The 19,223-nt window shown below is 36.6% G+C and overlaps 3 protein-coding genes, 1 long non-coding RNA gene and 1 pseudogene across 5 annotated transcripts; 1 reads left to right on the forward strand and 4 right to left on the reverse strand.

The window, feature by feature from the left end:
* Positions 1–211: 211 nt before the first annotated feature.
* On the reverse strand, positions 212–1,817 carry LOC104731328 (uncharacterized). Its single transcript, XM_019234044.2, has 6 exons — positions 1,714–1,817; positions 1,307–1,525; positions 802–1,219; positions 598–693; positions 364–505; positions 212–274 (listed from the first exon to the last, which is right to left on the reverse strand). Exons 1-3 carry the CDS (start codon positions 1,745–1,747, stop codon positions 879–881), a joined length of 594 nt encoding a protein of 197 aa, XP_019089589.1. The 5' UTR covers positions 1,748–1,817; the 3' UTR covers positions 212–274; positions 364–505; positions 598–693; positions 802–878.
* Positions 1,818–1,942: 125 nt separating this feature from the next.
* On the reverse strand, positions 1,943–3,247 carry LOC147930388 (uncharacterized). Its single transcript, XR_015574903.1, has 2 exons — positions 2,617–3,247; positions 1,943–2,471 (listed from the first exon to the last, which is right to left on the reverse strand). It is a non-coding gene; the product is annotated as an uncharacterized LOC147930388 (long non-coding RNA).
* A 2,448-nt stretch (positions 3,248–5,695) lies between these two features.
* On the reverse strand, positions 5,696–8,445 carry LOC104731329 (calcium-dependent protein kinase 15). Its single transcript, XM_010450663.2, has 8 exons — positions 7,665–8,445; positions 7,135–7,278; positions 6,898–7,050; positions 6,682–6,794; positions 6,426–6,593; positions 6,198–6,325; positions 6,007–6,106; positions 5,696–5,925 (listed from the first exon to the last, which is right to left on the reverse strand). Exons 1-8 carry the CDS (start codon positions 8,443–8,445, stop codon positions 5,836–5,838), a joined length of 1,677 nt encoding a protein of 558 aa, XP_010448965.2. The 3' UTR covers positions 5,696–5,835.
* Positions 8,446–8,752: 307 nt separating this feature from the next.
* On the reverse strand, positions 8,753–9,412 carry LOC104774334 (protein S40-6 pseudogene; annotated as a pseudogene). Its single transcript, XR_015574902.1, has one exon. The product of XR_015574902.1 is annotated as a protein S40-6 pseudogene (transcript).
* Positions 9,413–11,629: 2,217 nt separating this feature from the next.
* On the forward strand, positions 11,630–12,809 carry LOC147930389 (uncharacterized). The gene is made up of 3 exons (XM_087476848.1): positions 11,630–11,740; positions 11,791–12,233; positions 12,395–12,809. The coding sequence occupies exons 1-3, from the start codon at positions 11,630–11,632 to the stop codon at positions 12,807–12,809; spliced, it is 969 nt and encodes a 322-aa protein (XP_087332974.1).
* The last annotated feature ends 6,414 nt before the right edge of the window (positions 12,810–19,223 follow it).

Consider the following 19,223-nt stretch of genomic DNA (forward strand, 5'->3'; position numbering starts at 1 on the left):
GTCTGATTGAAGTAGCGGATGAATTCACGAATGTGTGCATGTATCTGCATTAGTGATGCATTCCCGCTATGCATTGAACAAACAATTGCTCTTATTTATTGCAACCTTTGTTTTGTCCTCGTTTTGAATGATTGATCAACGAAAAATGTTTTAATTTTCTGTAACACAACTACTCTTCTTAAAAGTTGCCTTAGGTCTACGTCTGCAACTCTTTTAAAGGGGTGTCTTATATTTATAGTAGATTTTTCAATTACCATCTACATCAACCTGAAACCTATTTATAAAAAGGCTTTTAAGGTTCCATCTTTGTTAAGCAAAATATGAAAACATTAGAAGCAGGGCAGAGAGGATGGTAATACTTACGGCTTCCGTAAGTAGCTTCACTTCTGCTTCAGTGAGTTTAGAGCCAAGTCTAGCCAGCCCGGTTTTCAGTTCTTCGTAAGTGATATGCAAACATGGTTTTAAGACCTTTTAGTTCCTCTTCCGAGAGACTCTCGGCGATAACCTACAAAACAAAATCAGACACAACCAATGATTAAGCAAAACAAAAGTGGAATGTGTTACTTGCAGAAGAAGCGTTTGTAGTTTTTTAATTACAAGCTTGTTCATTGCTCGGAATAGCTTCATCCGAGATAACACAGCGCTATCAATAGTGTTGTCTGGTGCTTCTCCTCCTTTGATCCAAGGATGTTTCTGGAAAAAAAAAACATCATAAGGATCAACGACAGATTATTAAAGCATTTCAAAGTAAGCTGACTTCAACAAAACCATACTTAAAAGAGAGATTTAATGGGACTTTACCAAGAGCTTGTGCCGCTGAGATTCGTTTCTTAGGGTCTTTCAGAATACATATGGTACCAAATTAACCAACTACAATATCATAAAACATCATATTTTGGTCTTCCTTGAGACTGTGGTAGGTGGGAATCAGCAGGAAGCTCTGCTTTCCTCTTGTTGTTATTGGGAAGAAGGGTTTCATCATGGAATAGGTTAGCCAAAAACTGGGCAGCTAAATTCACATTACGAGGTAACCAATATGGTTCAGCATCGGATAACCTAACACCATATTCCCTATGATCCAAAGCCCGAAAGTGTAGAAGCACGCTTGAATCATCCATGTTTTTTGAGAGTACAAACAAATTTGATGGTGGAGGATTTCGCAGTGCGCAGAGATACATGTCTATTAACATGGAATAAATTCCCGAATATTTACTACCACCTGGAAAGTATATCAACGGAGATGTCGATTAGGGATATATATATGCGAGAAAAGAAAAAAAAAAAGAAAAAGAAAAAAGAATATCACCTTCGCGTAAGATACTGGTTTTGATTCCGGCTTCTGAAAATTTACGTAGCAACTCATCATCCGAGAACGTATTCTTACTAGCGTAAGCCTGGATTGACACAGGCCCACAAAAATCCATAACTTCGAGTTGTGCTTCCATTATCTCTTTCATTGAAAGAGTATCGAGACCATTAGGGATAGGGTAATCGTCCACGTTCCAAAAGATGTATGTGTTAGCCTCTGCGAACGGACAACGAGTAAACAAATTACGATTACGAGACGGGAAATAAAAAAGCAGATCGCGAACAATATAAGCTAGTGTTTACCAATTACCAATGACAGATCGATCAGATGAAAGCGCTAATCCAGATCATAGACCAACAATATCGACTAAGAGAGAGACAGAGAGATAGATAGAGAGATCTTACCACTGAATCCCCTGAATCCTCTGAATTGAGACATGGTTTCGTCAAAAAAATGCGGATGAGAATTTAGGGTTAACAAACTGTGCGCTGCGTTTGTCTATATGACTCACCGGACGTAAATATTGTGTGCGAGAGTTTACTAATTTCATACAGTATAAGTTTATTTTATACGACTTCAATATCTTACATACACTAATTTTTTTTTTTTTTTTTTTTAACACCTCATTCTTCATTAATTTGAAAACGTAAGTACAAACATACCAATGAGTATACAAGTTGAAATTCTACTAACCATACAACCAATACTTGAATAGAACAGAACAAACAAAGAAGTAAAAAACACGTTACTTCATATTGATAAGCTTTACACGCGAACAGATTGATACATCTGTTATTTTTCTTCAGCGTCCTCTGTTCATTATGATCTTCTTGTTGGGCTATCTTCTCTTTTGTGTAGCACCAAAACTTTTTTTGAGAATCAAAGGGTTGCGATCCATCCGTTACATCGCTAACCACACAAACATTTGCATCTCCCACACTAGGCGATGGCAATATATCGGTTGTAAATATCACCCATGATAAATTCATAAAATCGATTTCCTTGTTGATGTTCTTCTTCTTCTTTAAAGGCCATAAATGAAAAGCTTTTGGAGTTTCTTCATATGACTTCGGTAACAAATCATTGTGTTGATGTAGAAACCATTGATTTCTTTTGTTCCCTCCGTGTATAATTAACTGCTTCCAAAGCCACCATACCATATCTGTAATTTTGGAACCAGAAAAACAATCTCCATATCCAAAGAGAATAATAATAGGCAGAGCCAATATTTTCGAACACAGAACTGTAAAAACATCATCATCCAACTCTATCCTCACTTTCAATAAGAAGAGGAAAAAGCCCATAACCTTGAAACAACTATGGAGGTGATGTTTGACAATACGATCTGTTCGAATCTTCAAGACACCAACATCTATTCCAGCATTTAAATCACCGGGATCCCAAATCCGAAATTGCAAATCATTTCTCAAAGAGAAACAAATATCAGGGAGTTGACTGATTGCAATTAACGAACAAAGAGAACCATTTGCACAGATCTTCATCGCACAGATCTTTTGCGGAAAGATGTCAACACACTGCCGGGAAACTCGTCAGATTGTGGACAGAATAAATCTCATCCCAAAGGAGAGGATAATTATGAAGAATTGAAAAAAGAAAACCAACGGATTTGCAGAAATCATTGGCCAATTATTAGGAAATTATAACTGAAACAAGAGAATTGAAAAACTAAACAGAAAAGGGAGACACCGACCAACATCGTGGAGACCGACGTCGGCCGGGAAACGTTGAGAAAATAAAGACTGCCGGAGAAGAAAGTTTGGAATCGTCGCTTAGAGAGAGAGATGGGGTCGGTTTATTTTTTTTAACAGCACAGAGAAACTACATACACTAATTTATTTCGTAATTTACTAATTTTGATACAAATAATTAATTAGGTTACTTTAGTAAAATTTAAAAAAGTTTTGTTCCTATGTATATAAAAATATATATATATATATATATATATATATATATATATATAAATATCTTCTGTTGATAAAACATGAGTGATCCTAAAGCCTATCTAGGCCCAAAGACTAAATCTCTTGAGGCCGGAGGAAACATGTTAAATTTTGAACCCCGTGTCCAATGCTACTCGAACCCAGGTGGCGGGACTTTTTTTCCTTTACCACTAGACCAAGGCGACTTGACTCCCTACTTCATCATCCATTATTGCAAACTGATATCTATCCCAGAATTTACATACACTAGGACTCAGACCTCCGCGATGTCACAGGAGAAGTATTTCAAAACAAGTTAAATTAAATTTCAAATTTAGAATTATATATTATAAAATCATTTAAAAATATATGCTAAATAATAAAATTAAAAATTATCTCCAAAAAAGAAAATAATAAGTAAGGCTAAAACTTCATAAATATTAAACATATATAACTGTGAGTTTAAAAAACACAATCATAAAAATAAAAACTTATAATAAAGAAAATAATATGGTAAAAAGACTCATCTCTAGAAAAAAAAATATTAAATGAAAAGTCATAATGAATCGAGACAAACTCTACTCATATTGAGACAAATTATTAAATAATTTGTATGTACTATTTTTTTTTCCACATTTTTGTATGTATTATAAGTATAAGATTTGTATGAAAAATTATTGTAAAGAGTAACAAGCATCATAACAGTTATTGATATTTATATTACTCATAAACAAATATTATGACGAAGTGATCCTAAGTAAGAATATCAAACGAACCATTATAATAAATAAATGTAATTTTCTGATAAAATAATTTTAAAAATAAAAACATCTTGAGTGAAAATTTATCAATCAATAGTTATAATAAAAATAGACAACTTCTAAAAATAAAAGATGAAATAGTTAAATCTTTAAAAAAACATATTTATGAAAAAGTATGATAAATAAATGCAATTGTAAGTTATACAACTAAAACTGATTAAATTTTTTTATTACTATAATCATTTCTAAAATTTTTAGTTAGATTATAGAATAATGTTGGATATTCAATATTAAAATACATATTTTTAAATTCAGCATGAAACGAGAAAATTTGTGTCAGAGACAAATATATATATATATATATATATATATATAGTTCAAAATACATAAACATTTAAATAAACATAACTCTTGGAACGAAAAGTTGTAAATAAGATATGGTGAAAAGACATAACCCTACAATGAACAGAAACAACCGTATAATTTCCTTTTGTAGTAAAAGACACAATTCTACAATGAACAGACACAACCCTATGATTTTTTTCAAAAAAAAAATATATATATTATTTAATGAAAATGTACGAAGATAAATCGCAATTGTTACTGGTATTTAATCAGATTGTTACTATTATAAAGATTTTTATTGTAAAAGACACAACATAAAACATATGCAATTGTATGATTTTTTCAAAATAAATAAATTGTAAAGATATGTTATAGTAAAAGACACAACTCTACAACGAACAGACTCTACTATGTTATTTGAAAAAAATAAATAAAAAAAATATTTAGCAAAAATGTTCTCCTTTTGTATTGAAGTTACGAATCAGAATCATTACTTTTCTTCGAACATTTGAAATTTATCTGAAAAAAATACCATTCCAAAGGATTCATTTCAGGTTTACTACAATTAATGCGTCCAACACAAATGAAAAATATACAAAATAGTCATATAGCTTGAGGATATCTTTTCAGATCTGGACTTTGTAATGTTAATACAGCATCCAATTCCGATGTGTGCAACCCATATAAGCTGTTTTTAAATAGAAAACATATTTATTACCATATTCATAAGCCAAATCCAAAATATCACTATATAATCCATTTAACTCTTTGAATTTTTTAATAGGTATTTTCATTAAATTAATATTTAAAATTAATTAAAAGTTGTAAATTATATTCACCATTGCAAAAATCTTTTGTTAAATCAAGAATTGGAGGAATTTCTTTACTTTTAAAATAATAAATACTAGAGGATAATTTAGAAAGCTGTAAAAACGTTGAAATTAAAAATTTATATTATTTTGTGTCATGACAAAAAAATGAAAACAGTTCAAACACACAAATATATATAGATTTCAAAAGATATGAATATTCGAATAATCACAACTCTATAATGAACAGTTACAACTTTACAAAAAAGAAAAACTGGTACAATGAACAATTGTAACTTTTCGTGAAACATACAATTGAAAATTTCTACAGATTTTTTTGAAAAATTATCCATAAAATACAATTGAAAAAAATACAATTTTTAGTGATATTTATTCGGATTGCTATTATATATATAGATTATAGATGTAGATGTAGTTTAAATTTCGAACCGGTGGCTAATGCTACTCAAACCCCGGTGGCAGGACTTTTTTTTCCTTTACCACCGGACATTATAGATGTAGATGTTAAGATGTAGTTCGATTTGAGAAATAACATTGAAGAAATCAACTGTTCTTTTTTTTTTTTCATAAGTAATAGTAAGTTCATGTAGGGAACTCTTTTGCACGTAAAAAATGTTGGCTATCTAAATAATATTAAATTTCTCTATCAATCAATGGATTGGAAGAAGTTTCCCTTGTTGCGGCTGTGTGGTACCACTTCTCATCATCGCGCAAAACTCTTCATAATTTATTCTTCCATCCTACACAAGAGAGACCCATCATTAATCGCAATCTTGGTTCATAACTTCTTTGATGCTATGTAGAGGGAAAACAAAACTTACATTATCTGTATCGACTTCCGCTATGACTTCTTTGATGCTAGCTTCATCTCCCATACCATACTCTTTCATGGCTGACTCTAACTCATCCATTGTGATAAACCTGTGTTTGGCAAAATCCACAATCATATTGGTGTCTTTAAATAGCTCTCAAGTTTATATTTACTCTGTTCTTCAAGGGACCAAAAACTTACCCACTGTTGTCTTTGTCGAAGTATTGGAAGGCTTTGAATACGTGTTCGTCTCGATCAAATCTGTATCTATGCATTGTCGCTGAGATGAACTCGATGTAGTCGATTGTTCCATTACCATCTACGTCAGCCTGAAACATATGTATATAAAAAAAAGCTATTCAGGTTCCATCTTTTCTTTAGAAGAATATGAAACATTAGAAGCAAGGCAAAGAGGATGGTAATACTTACGGCTTCCATGAGTTGCTTAACTTCTGCTTCAGTGAGTTTAGAGCCAAGTCTAGCCAGCCCGGTTTTCAATTCGTCGTAAGTGATTGTGCCGCTTTTGTCTGTATCCATATTGGCAAACATGGTTTTAAGACCTTTTATTTCCTCTTCCGAGAGACTCTCTGCAATAACCTACAAAACAAAATAAGATGCACAGCCAATGATTAAGCAAAACAAAAGAGAAATGTGTAACTTGCATAAGAAGCGTTTGTAGTTTTACTTTAAGAGCTAGCTTCTTAAGCTTGTTCATTGCTCGGAACTGCTTCATCCGAGATAACACAGCACTATCAATAGGCTTGTCCGGTGCTTCTCCTCCTCTTATCCAAGGATGTTCTAAAAATAAAGCACCACAAGGATCACTACAGATTAGTAAAGCATTCCAAAGTAAGTTGGCTACAAAACAACACTTAGAGAGAGAGATTTAATGGGAGTTTACCAAGAGCTTGTGCCGCTGAGATTCGCTTCTTAGGGTCTTTAGTAAGCAACTTCCTCACAAGGTCTTTAGCACTCTCAGATATAGAAGGCCATGGTTTACTCTTAAAATCAATTTCTCCCTTTAGAATCTCATCAAATATCCCCTTCTCATTTTCTACAATGTAACACAACAATAGAAAACATATTAATAGTTATTAAGTGGATAAACAAATCAAAGACTGTGTTCTACTTTTATTACCAGCCCAAAAAGGAGGTACACCACAAAGCAAGATGTATAGAATAATCCCTGCACTCCAAACATCAATTTCCTTTCCATAGCTTCTTCTTAATACCTCAGGAGCAACATAGTAGGCACTTCCTACTATATCTCTGTAAACTTTCCCTGCATTTTTTGGTTTGTTTTCAGTTTATAAATCAGCACATCAAGCATATGAACACAAGAATCAACTATGAAAAATAGCGTACTTGACAATAACATAAAGAAAAAAACCAACACACAATTAGTTCTATCATACTACATATTTGTACAGTGTGTCAGCAAAACACTTGCATACATTCCCAAGTTCACACAAAACTAGCTAAACCTCTGTTTTCAAGCTTAACACTAATACTATTCACCAAAACATCACTAAATGAAATAATATTCTAAATATACAAACCATTCCTGACAAAACCCATATCCATAACAAATCTCCAACATTCATCAGAATCTTATGAAATCTAAAGCATTTGCATATATATAACTATAAAGGAGAAGAAGAGACTCACCTTCTTCAATGAACACAGACAATCCAAAATCAGTAGCTTTAAGCATAGCATTATCATCAGTACTAGCGAGCAAGAAGTTCTCAGGCTTGAGATCACGATGAATCACTCCCATGAAATGGCAAATGTGAACAACATTCAAAATCGATCTAATAACACCAGCAGCTGCTTTCTCAGAGTAATGTCCCTGAGCTATAATCCTATCAAACAGTTCACTACCCCCACACAACTCCATCACCAGATGTATAGATTGTCTATCCTCGTAAGCACCTCTGATCTCAACTATGTTCTCTTGTCCAGACAAATGCTGCATTATCTGAATCTCTCTCTTCACGTCATCTCTGTCCTGCTTTCTCATTAGTTTCCTCTTTAGTATTGATTTGCAAGCGTATACGTTCCCCGTTGAAATCTCTTTGCAGCTGTAGGTTATACCGAATTGGCCTCGACCTAATTCGTGACCTAGCGTGTAATGTTTCCTGATTCCTTCAAAGGGTTTGCCTAGAATTGTCTCTGTTTCTCTAAAGACGATTGGTTTCAATGGTGTTGTTCGAACCTGTTTCTCTTCGATCACCTTATCAATGGGTTTTGCTTCTTCTTGTTGTTGTTGTTGATTACGATGATTTGGTTGGGTTGTTGTCGGAATTTGATGAAATGGAGGTTTCTGAGGCTCGGAGACGTTACGAGAGACAGAGCTTTGGGATTGATTTGTCGGAATTGAGCTTTGTACGCTGCCATTGATGAGATCACTCTCTGTGTTCCGGTGTTTGCTGCTAAAGCAACCCATTTTTAGGGTTTTTTTTGTGTGTGGAGAATTTCTTGTGTTCTAGGTTAGAGAAGAAGCAATTTTGCTCGACTTTTCACAATGTCTTTTTATCTTTTTTTAATTACCATTCTTGGTGAATGTGAAGATTTTTATTTTCCATCTATGTTTTATTGACATTAACGGTTTTATTATTTTCACGGAAAATATTCCATTTTCAGCTATCTTTATTATTGTAATCTCTAAGCCATTAGATTAAGAGAAAGTTGTATTAATTTTTCTAATGCGTGGTATAAAATAAAAAATCTTGGATACGTATGATCATAATTAATTCATACTGAATATAATATACTAGTTGATTAACGTTAAACTATAATATCGAAAATACATTATGATATTATTGTATAGACATAAATATATAATCTAAGATTAATTACTGATCAGATTAAATTAAGTAAAATTAACCATAGAACCCGGTTTGGCTCCATACGGCGTCTCTGACCCGTCTCATGTCTCGTCCCTTTAACGTTCTCCCCACGCCCAAAATCACAGATGAACCACCGTCACCATTACGACTACGCGCAGCCACGTATTCATGAGGTGGCACCATCCCACTTTCCCAGTCATCATCCGCCACGTCAGCATCATCATTATTCTTATGATGCATTGATCCGACGACGGACTCCGGCTTTAGGATCTTGCTCCAGTCAGGCACTTTCACCGGAGCAGAAGTCGCCGCGTGTCTCTTTCTCCGTCCACTCGCACGACCTACTCCGTTGTGTCTCCGTTCACCGCCACCAGCTTCGAGGGAGCGTGCTGTCCAATCGCTTTCTTCTGTTGGTTGATCAGGCTCGAGCACTGACCAGACATCCTCTTCCATGAGTTCCAGCTCAACGGCGGTTTCTACGTCCACGACGCGGTCACCTGACTGATGAGGACTTCCTAGAAACCTTTCGCTCCGACTAACGGTTAAACCCCGACCTTTTCCCATATATATATATCTCTTGCTACCTAAGAAAAATGTACACACTTGGAAGAAGAACTTGTATTGTTTTGTGTAATGACTAATGAGTGAAGGAGGATGAGGATGAGCATGTCTATATAATATATATAAATATATCCATTAAAGATGAAGAGGGTCTACATTATGTGTGTGGTTTTTACTCAGTTATGTTCGGTAAGATCAAAAGAAGAGAGATGTCATAGTCCACGTAAAATAGTCGACATAGTAACCATTTAGATAACGACACACTATTATTTTGTATTTATTTTAGCATTTTAGATGATAAGCCATAGTGTTCCAAAAAAAAAAAAAAAAGATGACAAGTCATATATAATAATTTTGTCCCAATCTAAAAGTAAAGTTCAATCATATACACAATATATGGAGTTTTAGGTGCCGACGTGCACCGGTGCATGCCATAATGTGTTCTAATATCTGGGTATGCTAAAGTCTTGGGTGCCGACGTGCCATTATGCGTTCCAATATTTGGATATACTAACTAGACTGTTAAAATAAGTTTGTCAATCATTTGACCTCCATGAGTTTTTATAATTTTCCAGATCACCATGAAATTGATTAAACCATATCCAGATTTGTGCATGTATCTGTGCGCAAAGACTTCAATTATTTCGATCGTTTCAGTTTTTGTCAGAAACAGATATATTATATTGATCTTAAGAAAATGGGAAAGTCCTCGAGAAGGTCTTATATTATAATACGATGATCGAAATTAGAAATTAATTATGTCTTAGGCACCCACGTGGGAAATATTTGTACGTCGGTGGTCGGTCCAAGTATGTACAATAATTCGTTTAGCCAAGCATACGTGAGTATATAAATGGGAAATGTTTGAGTACTCTACATGCACATAAGATTCGAAATGAATAATTATAGTTTTCTCTTCTGAATTCAGTTTTTGGTATTTTTGTAAGCATCTGAAAGAGATCAATGGTGCAGATTTATATTTGTAGAATACAAACAATATATATGACACGACAAGTTCTAAACAAAATTACATAAACATGTTATTGGTTTATTTCACTCTCTGTAGCTGAGGTGGGGTCTATATCTATTATCATCTCCGCATGGGAAAGCAAACAAGATATGTCGCAGTTCAGCTGTTCGACACGTGTTCACTCCTTGCAAGCAGGTCCAACTAATCTTGTCTATTAACGTCAACACGTGGTCTTATCGGAACCGATCAATAAGAAGATTAAGACCGGACTCGACGAGTGTGATGCTGGATTGGGATAGTGAATGGCTAACGATGGAGACCGACGAACTAAACTAGCAAAGTCTACATGTGGTGTGCATCATTGTTCTGTCTTTTCCTTCGTCTTAACTTTGCCTCAATTATTATTAGTGTTCTTATTAATTAATTAATTAATCAAACTCTGTTGTTTTCATTATTCATATTCGAATTGATCATTCAATAATCTTAATTTATAAACACGTGACATGTCCGCTCCATTGTTTGAGTGATTGATATATGATAATATTAAGCTATTAACTAATGAAATATGATTGATTGCTTGTTTAAACCAATTGAGTTAATTATGCTGTTTTGTCACTTAGAGCATTCCTAACCCACATCCTTTAAAATTGGGATCCCAGATTTATTTTATTAATATTTTAATACAATAATATTATTTAATTTAATTAGTTATTTTTTTAAAAAATTGAACCAATTATATCGTGACACATAAGCGAGAGAAGATCAGAAGATTGTCTTCATGGATGTGCTGTCAGACTTGGTGCATTTCTCTTTCCTCAACTTTTCAATTTTTTTTTTTATTTAAAGAAATATCCACAAGATATGAGATGTGAATGATCTTATAGCTTTGAATTAATGTAATATAGAAACAACAATAAGCTCCCCTCTTTTGGGCATAGGATCTTCTTTCTCTATCAGAGTCTTTCACTTGGTAAAGAATAGATCTTAAGACCGGAAAAAAACTTTCCCATCAGCCGCAATTCACTGTTTTAAGCTTAGTTTAAACCTAAATAGCCTGTTCTTCAACAGTTTGTTAATTCCTGGTTCTATCCTCGTTGACAAAATTTCTATCCTGGATAGTTTAATCTGTGAGTTAAGTATCTTGTGACTTGGATAGTATAGATATGCAATCCTAGGGATCTTTCTGCTAAGTATATAGGCTTTTCATCCTTCTGAGTGCCTATAAAGTCTAGTGAAGTATGTTGTCTGCTATGGATAAGGCTCTTCTAGCCATGTCTTTGGAAGAGGAGGAAGAGGAGATCCCTTTTCAGATGCCGGATTTACCAGAGTTCCAGCCTATGGAAAGAAATGTTTTAAGCTTGGTGGGTCGGACACTTAACCCTCAGTGTCAATCTATGAAAAATCTTATTAGAGATATGCCAAGGAAGTGGCAAAAGGTGGGAAGAATGAAAGGAGTTACCCTTTCAGGAGAAAGTTTCAGTTTATCTTCAACAACGAATATGATATGCAGGAAATTTTGGATAAAGGGGCCCATACCCACAACGATTGGTCAATTGCAATGGACATATGGCATGAGAACCCGCCGGCAAACTATCTCCAGCTAATCCCCATTTGGGTTCAGATCTCGAACTTACCCATAAACTTTTACACTGCTAAAGCCATCACCGCGTTAGGAGAGCTGATAGGAGAAGTGAAGGAAATGGCTTTTGATCCAGATAGGCCTCAAACACAAGATTTTGTAAGGGTAAAAGTTCTGTTTGATGTCTCTCGACCTCTTAGAAGATCGAAGTTGGTGAATTTACCAAAGGGAGGGTCAACTTATGTTAAATTTCACTATGAAAAGGTTCAAAAAAGGTGTTATGAATGTCAGAGATTAACGCATGAAAGAGATAACTACCCCTTTCTAATCAGGAAGATTGAATTAGAGAGGACAGCTTCAAGAACAAGAACTCCGATTCCAAAGTCTCCTAAAGTTCCCTTTCATAAGGAAGGTGATCTTTATTTGGAGTGTTAAGAGAGGATCATGTAGGTGTTGATCCATTCACTGGTAGACATAGAATCGCTCCGGAGGTTCTTGAAGGCATGAGACAGTATCTAATGGTCAATACTAATGAAGATTGGATTATTAAAGCAGACAGAGTGAAAAAGTCAGTCAGTGAAGTAGAGCAGGATCCGATTGTAAGGAAATCAATGCTGAGATTGGAAGCTCCCCCGATCTTCTATCACAATGTCAATAAGGACAAAGGAATAGTCTTTGGTTTTGACCTCTCTGCTAAAGCTGAAAAGCAGTCTCAAGGGTCTGGTTCTTTGGGGAGTCAAGGTGTCCCTCTGGCTCGTTCATATTCAGAAGATCCTCGACGTTTGGTGCTTGGTTCTCCAAAAGGTGGCGCTTTTCCTGATAATTTCCTGGGTTTATCTCAACCTTTCTAGGATATAGCAACGGGTTATAGGACAAGATCTTTTGATGCTGGTCCTTCCAGCTCTATCGCTGGAAAAGCAAAACCAAGGAAACGCCCCCCCCCCTCCTCCCAAAATATCAGAAAGTTCAAACCAAAGCCAGTTAGGGGACATGCGGATGCTCAAACAGGACAGATCAGTGAGGTTCCAGTGACAAAGGATAAAAGAAAAGCAGTTCAAGAGGGTAAAAGCACTGCAAAACAATTAAAGCTTAGCCCTACAGAGGTGATCCCAATGGGGGGGGGGGGATTGCCCAACGCCCAATGAGCACTATGAGCTGGAATTGTCAAGGATTAGGATGGTCTCATGACTTGACAATTCCACATCTCAAAGAAATGCGTAAAAAATATTTCCCAAAAATGTTGTTATTGATGGAAACTATGCATAGTAGAGACGTACTAGTAGACTTACAAGTTTGGTTAGGCTACGACAGAGTATATACGGTGGAACCTGTCGGTAAGAGTGGTGGTCTAGCTCTTTTTGTTAAAGCGGGAGTAATGGTGGACCTATTATATTTTGATAAGAATCTAATAGACCTACAAGTTCAGATGGGTGCATCTACTTTCTATATATCATGTATTTATGGATTATGGTGATCCAGTGTTAAGAAAAGGGAACTCAACTGGGAGAGAATGAGTAGAATCGGAATAGGAAGAAAAGAAAATTGGCTGTTGGTAGGGGACTTCAATGACATTCTCCACAATGGAGAAAAAGTGGGAGGTCCGAGAAGATGTGATTCAGTGTTCAAGCCTTTTTCTCAAATGCTTTAAGCTTGTGATATGATAGAGCTGCAAAGTCAGGGCAACTTTTTCACATGGGCTGGACGAAGATACGATCTTTGGATCCAAAGTAGATTAGACAGAGCTTTTGGCAATAAGGATTGGTATGAGCAATTTCCAGCTTCTAATCAGGCTTTCCTGGAGGAGGTTCGGACCATCGACCAGTTCTGATAAAACTGATGGATTCACAACTACAGTACAGAGGACAGTTCAAATTCGACAGAAGATTTCTCGTCAGGCCCCTGGTGAGGGAAGAAATCAAGAAAGTTTGGGAGACTGGAGGGGTATATACAATCTCAGACAGGCTGAAAGATTGCAGGAAGTCTCTGAGTGCTTGTAAAAGGAATAATGATCATAACTCTCATGATATGATTCGATCAGTGGAGCAGGCCCTGGAAAGAGAACAGTCTTCTTCCTTCCCTCGTTTCATCGTGGTAAAGAACCTGAAGTCAGATCTCAATAAATCTTATAGGGAAGAAGAAATTTATTGGGCTCAGAATAGTAGGTTTAGATGGATCAAAAAGGGCGACAGAAAAACCAGATTCTATCTTTCTTCGGTGAGAGGGAACAGATCAAGGAAAAGATTAGATGTGTTGCGAGACCACAATGGGAATCTCCAAAGATCAGAGGCAGCAAAAGGAGATTTGGCTGTAAATTATTATCAACACCTGTTCAAATCTTCAAATCCGGCCAGTTTCTCAGCATGTTTTTCTGGTATGGAGCCAAGGGTTACCCATGAGATGAACTGTTGTCTAGTCAATCAAGTCTCCAAAGAAGAAATCAAGGAACCGGTTTTCTCTATTAATCCCTCCAAAGCACCTGGACCGGATGGAATGTCAGCAATGTTCTTCCAACATTATTGGAACATTATTGGAGATCAATTGGTGTCCGAGGTTAAGAATTTCTTTGAGAATGGTATTCTATCCAATGAATGGAACTACACTCACCTATGTTTGATTCCGAAGATCCTTAATCTTTCTGATATGAGTGATCTGCGTCCTATAAGCCTCTGCTCAGTTCTGTATAAAGTTATATCAAAAGTTATGGTTAAGAGATTGCAACCTTTTCTGCCTGACATTGTTTCTGATACTCAGACTGCGTTTGTCTCGGAGAGGCTTATCTCGGATAATATCATAGTAGTTCATGAACTGATACATATTCTTAATACCAATGCAGCAATCTCGGCAGAATACATGGTAGTCAAGTCAGATATGTCAAAGGCTTTTGATAGATTGGAGTGGAGCTATTTGAGATCTCTTTTGCTGACGATGGGTTTTCATTGCAAATGGGTAAATTGGGTGATGTTGTGTATGTCTTCGGTGACATATTCTGTCTTAGTCAATGACCAACCGTTTGGAATGATCCTTCCAGAAAGAGGTTTAAGGCAGGGTGATCTATTATCCCCCTTCTTGTTTGTTCTGTGTACTGAGGGTTTGACCCACCTTTTAAACCTCGCTCAACAAGCTGGAAAAATATATGCTTTACAGTTTCAAGATTAAGGTCAAATCATTCACCACCTGCTTTTTGCTGATGACAGTATGTTCCTGTGCAAGGCGTCAAATGAACAAAGCACGGTGTAATACCCCTGATTTTGACCTAGTATACGGACGGACGGCCGCGAACGAGGATGTGCGGCCAAGACTTGGAAAATTTTTCGAAAAGAAAAATCCGCTGGAGCCATCAGTGAACCAAGCCTTGTCCGAAGGATTGATCGAAGAAAAATGGTTGAATTGATTTTTATATCAAACCATGAGTGAGTTAAATATTTCTATCGGCTATCGTCAAGTATCAAGAAGCGAAGTACCGGCTATCAGTGGCAATGGGCAGTAAGGCTACGGGAAGATGATAAGTATTCGATCAAAGGACATAATCGACTACTTAATAAATGTTATGGAGTTGGCTATCAAGGGTCAATCAACAATTTGGTCGATGGAAAGATCAATTGTACCAAGAAAACTATTTCTATCGAGAAGGATCTGTTATGGCCAAGACAAGCGTGCGATGATCGAACGGATTTGGATACGGGACAACAAGGTTAGTAAGTGGTTAAGGACAAGCCACATTACATGAGTGTAGTTGTAAAAATCGGTCGGAAAACTCTTAGTTCAGTTTTGGCCGAGAAGCTGCTTTGTCGTAGAGGTGTTTGTGGTGTAAGTAGGTGTGTCACCAGCTTGGTGTATGTGGACCACGAGGTGCCACACATTTAGATGAGAATGGCATGTGTCAAGCTTAATGGGACACAAGCTTGGATAAGGATAGGGATGGAAGTGGATAAAGATAAGCTTTTGGATAATGCTTATCTACCACCTCGTGCTTACCTTAGCTTGGAGGCTAAGACTCGTCTCCCTCTATATAAAGCCACGAAATCCTAGCTTTAGTTCTCATTACCAAAACCAAAATCTCACCCTTAGAATAGTTAGATTGTTAGTTAGTTCGAGAAGCCTACGGAGGCGAGTCGGGTAGAAGTTGGCTGAGTCGAGAGTCGTGGTCGGGTTTCCGGTAAGTAAGTTCTGCCCTTAGTCTTCTATTCTTTCTAGAATATTTTTCTAAGTTTTTGGTTCGGTCCGAAGCTTAGATCCATCCTTGGAGAAAGCTAGTCGGATCGAGATCAATAGGCGGGCAAGGGTAGGATGTTGTTTTCTCGACGTTAAGGCCAAGGTGAGTACCGAAGCATGTGTAGTAGCACATGAAGAGGATTTTATTTTTTGTATGGGTTTAGGATTGAGGTTGCATGTTTATTATTTTGTTTGATAGTTAGATCTACGTATTTGTATTAGATATATTTGTTTGGTTGGTTTAGATCTAGCATCCTTGCTTGATCTATTTTTATTTTGTGAAGTGTGTGTGAGGTTTAGGAGCTATACTTGGTATAGTTCCGAGATCTATTTGTTGTTGTGAAGTTGCTTATGCAATTTTATGAGGTTAGGCTATTGTTGGTATAGCCGTTATGCTGCTTGGTTGTTCATGGTCAGTAATCGATATTTATTGGCATGATAACCGGGCCTTGTGTGTGTTGGTGTTTAATTGCTTGTTTAATTGTTCATTGCTTGTTTGTCGATTGATTGATTGATTGTTTGATTGATTGTTTGTTGTTAGTTAGTCTTGTTGTTACTTGATTAACTTGTTTACTGTAGTAGATCTTGTTGCGAGTAGTACTGACTTGATGTCAGGCTTGTAGTAAGTATTATGGTGCTAGTCATTTATATGGCTAGTGTGTGGCGAGTTCGTGATTGTCCCAGCGGCTCGGAGCGGTTCGCTACCACCGGGCACTACTTGACGAAGTAGTAAATTTTGCCGTAAGGGAATAGGTCCCTTGTACACGGTTTGGGTTAAGGGATGTGATCCTTCTAGCCTTTGTGGCTAAGGGTCGGAAGACATTTCCTTGTGGAAAATCATAGTCGCATTATTAGTAGTAAAGGCCTTTAGCTTTAGGTTTTGTAGTGAGTAGTGTGATGGCTGTGGTGCCATTTTGTTTGTGTTAGTTAGCTTCTGTTGTGAATACTCTGTATGGAGTATGATTGCTTGTTTAAGCTCTTTTGTGTGATGTGTGCTTGATTGTTGTTTGGGGGATTGGGTTTGGGGTTTTTGATGGTTAGATCCCGGACTCACTGAGTAATCTTAGATTACTCAAGATTCTACCTTTTGTTTTTCAGGTAACCGTAGTTGGGAGACCTTTGGGAAAGCATGGACGCTGGAAACCGGTGTAGAGTTTGTTGCCTTTGTAAAGAAATATTTGTAAACAAGATTTATTGTTATTGACTCGATTTGGGCCTTAGGCTCTGGGATCCCAATCCTTTGTAAGTGTTTTCAATGATTTAGATTAATAAAATTAGATTTTTATTAAAAAGCCTTGTGTTCCACTCGATATTAGTCTTGTCCAGACTAACACAACTCGAGGACATGGTACGGGTTGAAAAGTCTTAGGCCATGTTTGAGAGGTACGATACCCGCGGATGGACTGACTAAGGTATTGGATTCATTCTAATAACCTCGGTTGGATCGTCTACGGGCATCAAATGTAACGCGTCTGATTCGTTTTTAGTCCTAGAACGGTTCGGGGGTGTTACACACAGCCTTATTGGAGATTCTAAAATTTTATGGAAAAGCTACGGGGAAGCTCATAAATCCTGCTAAGTCATCGATATCCTTTGGTTCAAAAATCTCTTTGAATATAAAGCAGGAGATCAAAAACCTAATAGGGATTACAAACGAAAGTGGAGCAGGAACCTATCTAAGACTCCCAGAATGTTTTAGTGGTTCTAAGGTCCAGATGCTAAACTTCATTAGAGATAGACTTCAGGCTAAACTTTCAGGTTGGTATTCAAGATCTTTATCCCAGGGAGGCAAAGAGATTATGTTAAAATCTGTGGCAATGGCTATGCCGGTTTTTGCCATGTCTTTTTTCAAATTGCCAAAAACCACCTGTGGGAAGTTAGCAAGTGCGATGGCAGCTTTTTCGTGGAGCTCTAGTGAATCGAACCGAAAAATACATTGGATCAGTTGGGAAAGACATGGGAGGATTGGGATTCAAAGACATTCAGTTGTTTAATCAGACCTTATTGGCCAAACAGACTTGGAGGATTCTTCAATTCCCAAATTGTCTTTTCTCCAAGCTTCTAAAATCAAGGTACTTTCCTAATGCTGATTTTCTGGAAGCTTCTTTAGGAAGACGACTCTCTTTTGCTTGGAGAAGCATACTTTATGGCATAGAATTGCTACTTAAAAGATGATTAAGCGAGTGGGCAATGGTTCCTCGATTAAAGTCTGGTCGGATCACTGGTTAGAAGCATAAGTGATACAAGCTCCATGGATGATGAACCCATTGGTGGACATTGATTTAAAAGTGGAGGAGCTAAAAGACTTTGAAAACAGAAATTGGGATTTCCAAAAACTAGAGGAGAATTTCTTCCCTGCAGATATTCTTCTTATCAAGAAATATAAACCCATAGTCTCTAAGGAGGATTTCTATGTTTGATTCAATAGAAGTGGAGATTTCTCTGTAAAGTCAGCTTATTGGTTAGCCTGTCAATTAAACAAGGAAGCTCTGATCACAGAAGCATTGGTTCAACCATCACTCAATATCCTTAAAGTGCAAGTGTGGAAGCTTCAAACAGACCCCAAAGTTAAAGTTTTTTTTTGGAAACTCCTATGTGGAGCGATACATGTGGCTACGAGACTGAACAGTAGAGGTTGTCACATGTGCTATATGTGGGGTTGCAGAGAAAACAGTGAACCATGTTATCTTTGCCTGTGCAAGTGCGAGACAAATTTGGGCTCTGTCTGATTATCCATCGCCTGAATTTGGGTTTGATAAAGGATCGGTCTATTCTAACATTCATCATCTGTTAGTCAATAGAGATAATAAAGCTTGGCCGCAATACATCAGAAGAAGTTTCCCATGGATAGTGTGGAGGATCTGGAAGAATAGAAACTTACAAATCTTTGAAGGTAAACACTTCTCTCCTATTGAGTTTGTGGAGAAAATACATGGGAATGTTGAGGAATGGTTCTATGCACAAAGAACAGACTCCAATGAAGAATCGAGGGAAGAAAATTCACAGTCAGATAGCAATCGAAGAAGTGCTCCCCAGACTTGTCATGATGGTAA

This window comes from Camelina sativa, chromosome 12 (assembly GCF_030686135.1).
Source record: "Camelina sativa cultivar CO46 ecotype springtype chromosome 12, ASM3068613v1".
Lineage (NCBI taxonomy): Eukaryota > Viridiplantae > Streptophyta > Magnoliopsida > Brassicales > Brassicaceae > Camelina > Camelina sativa.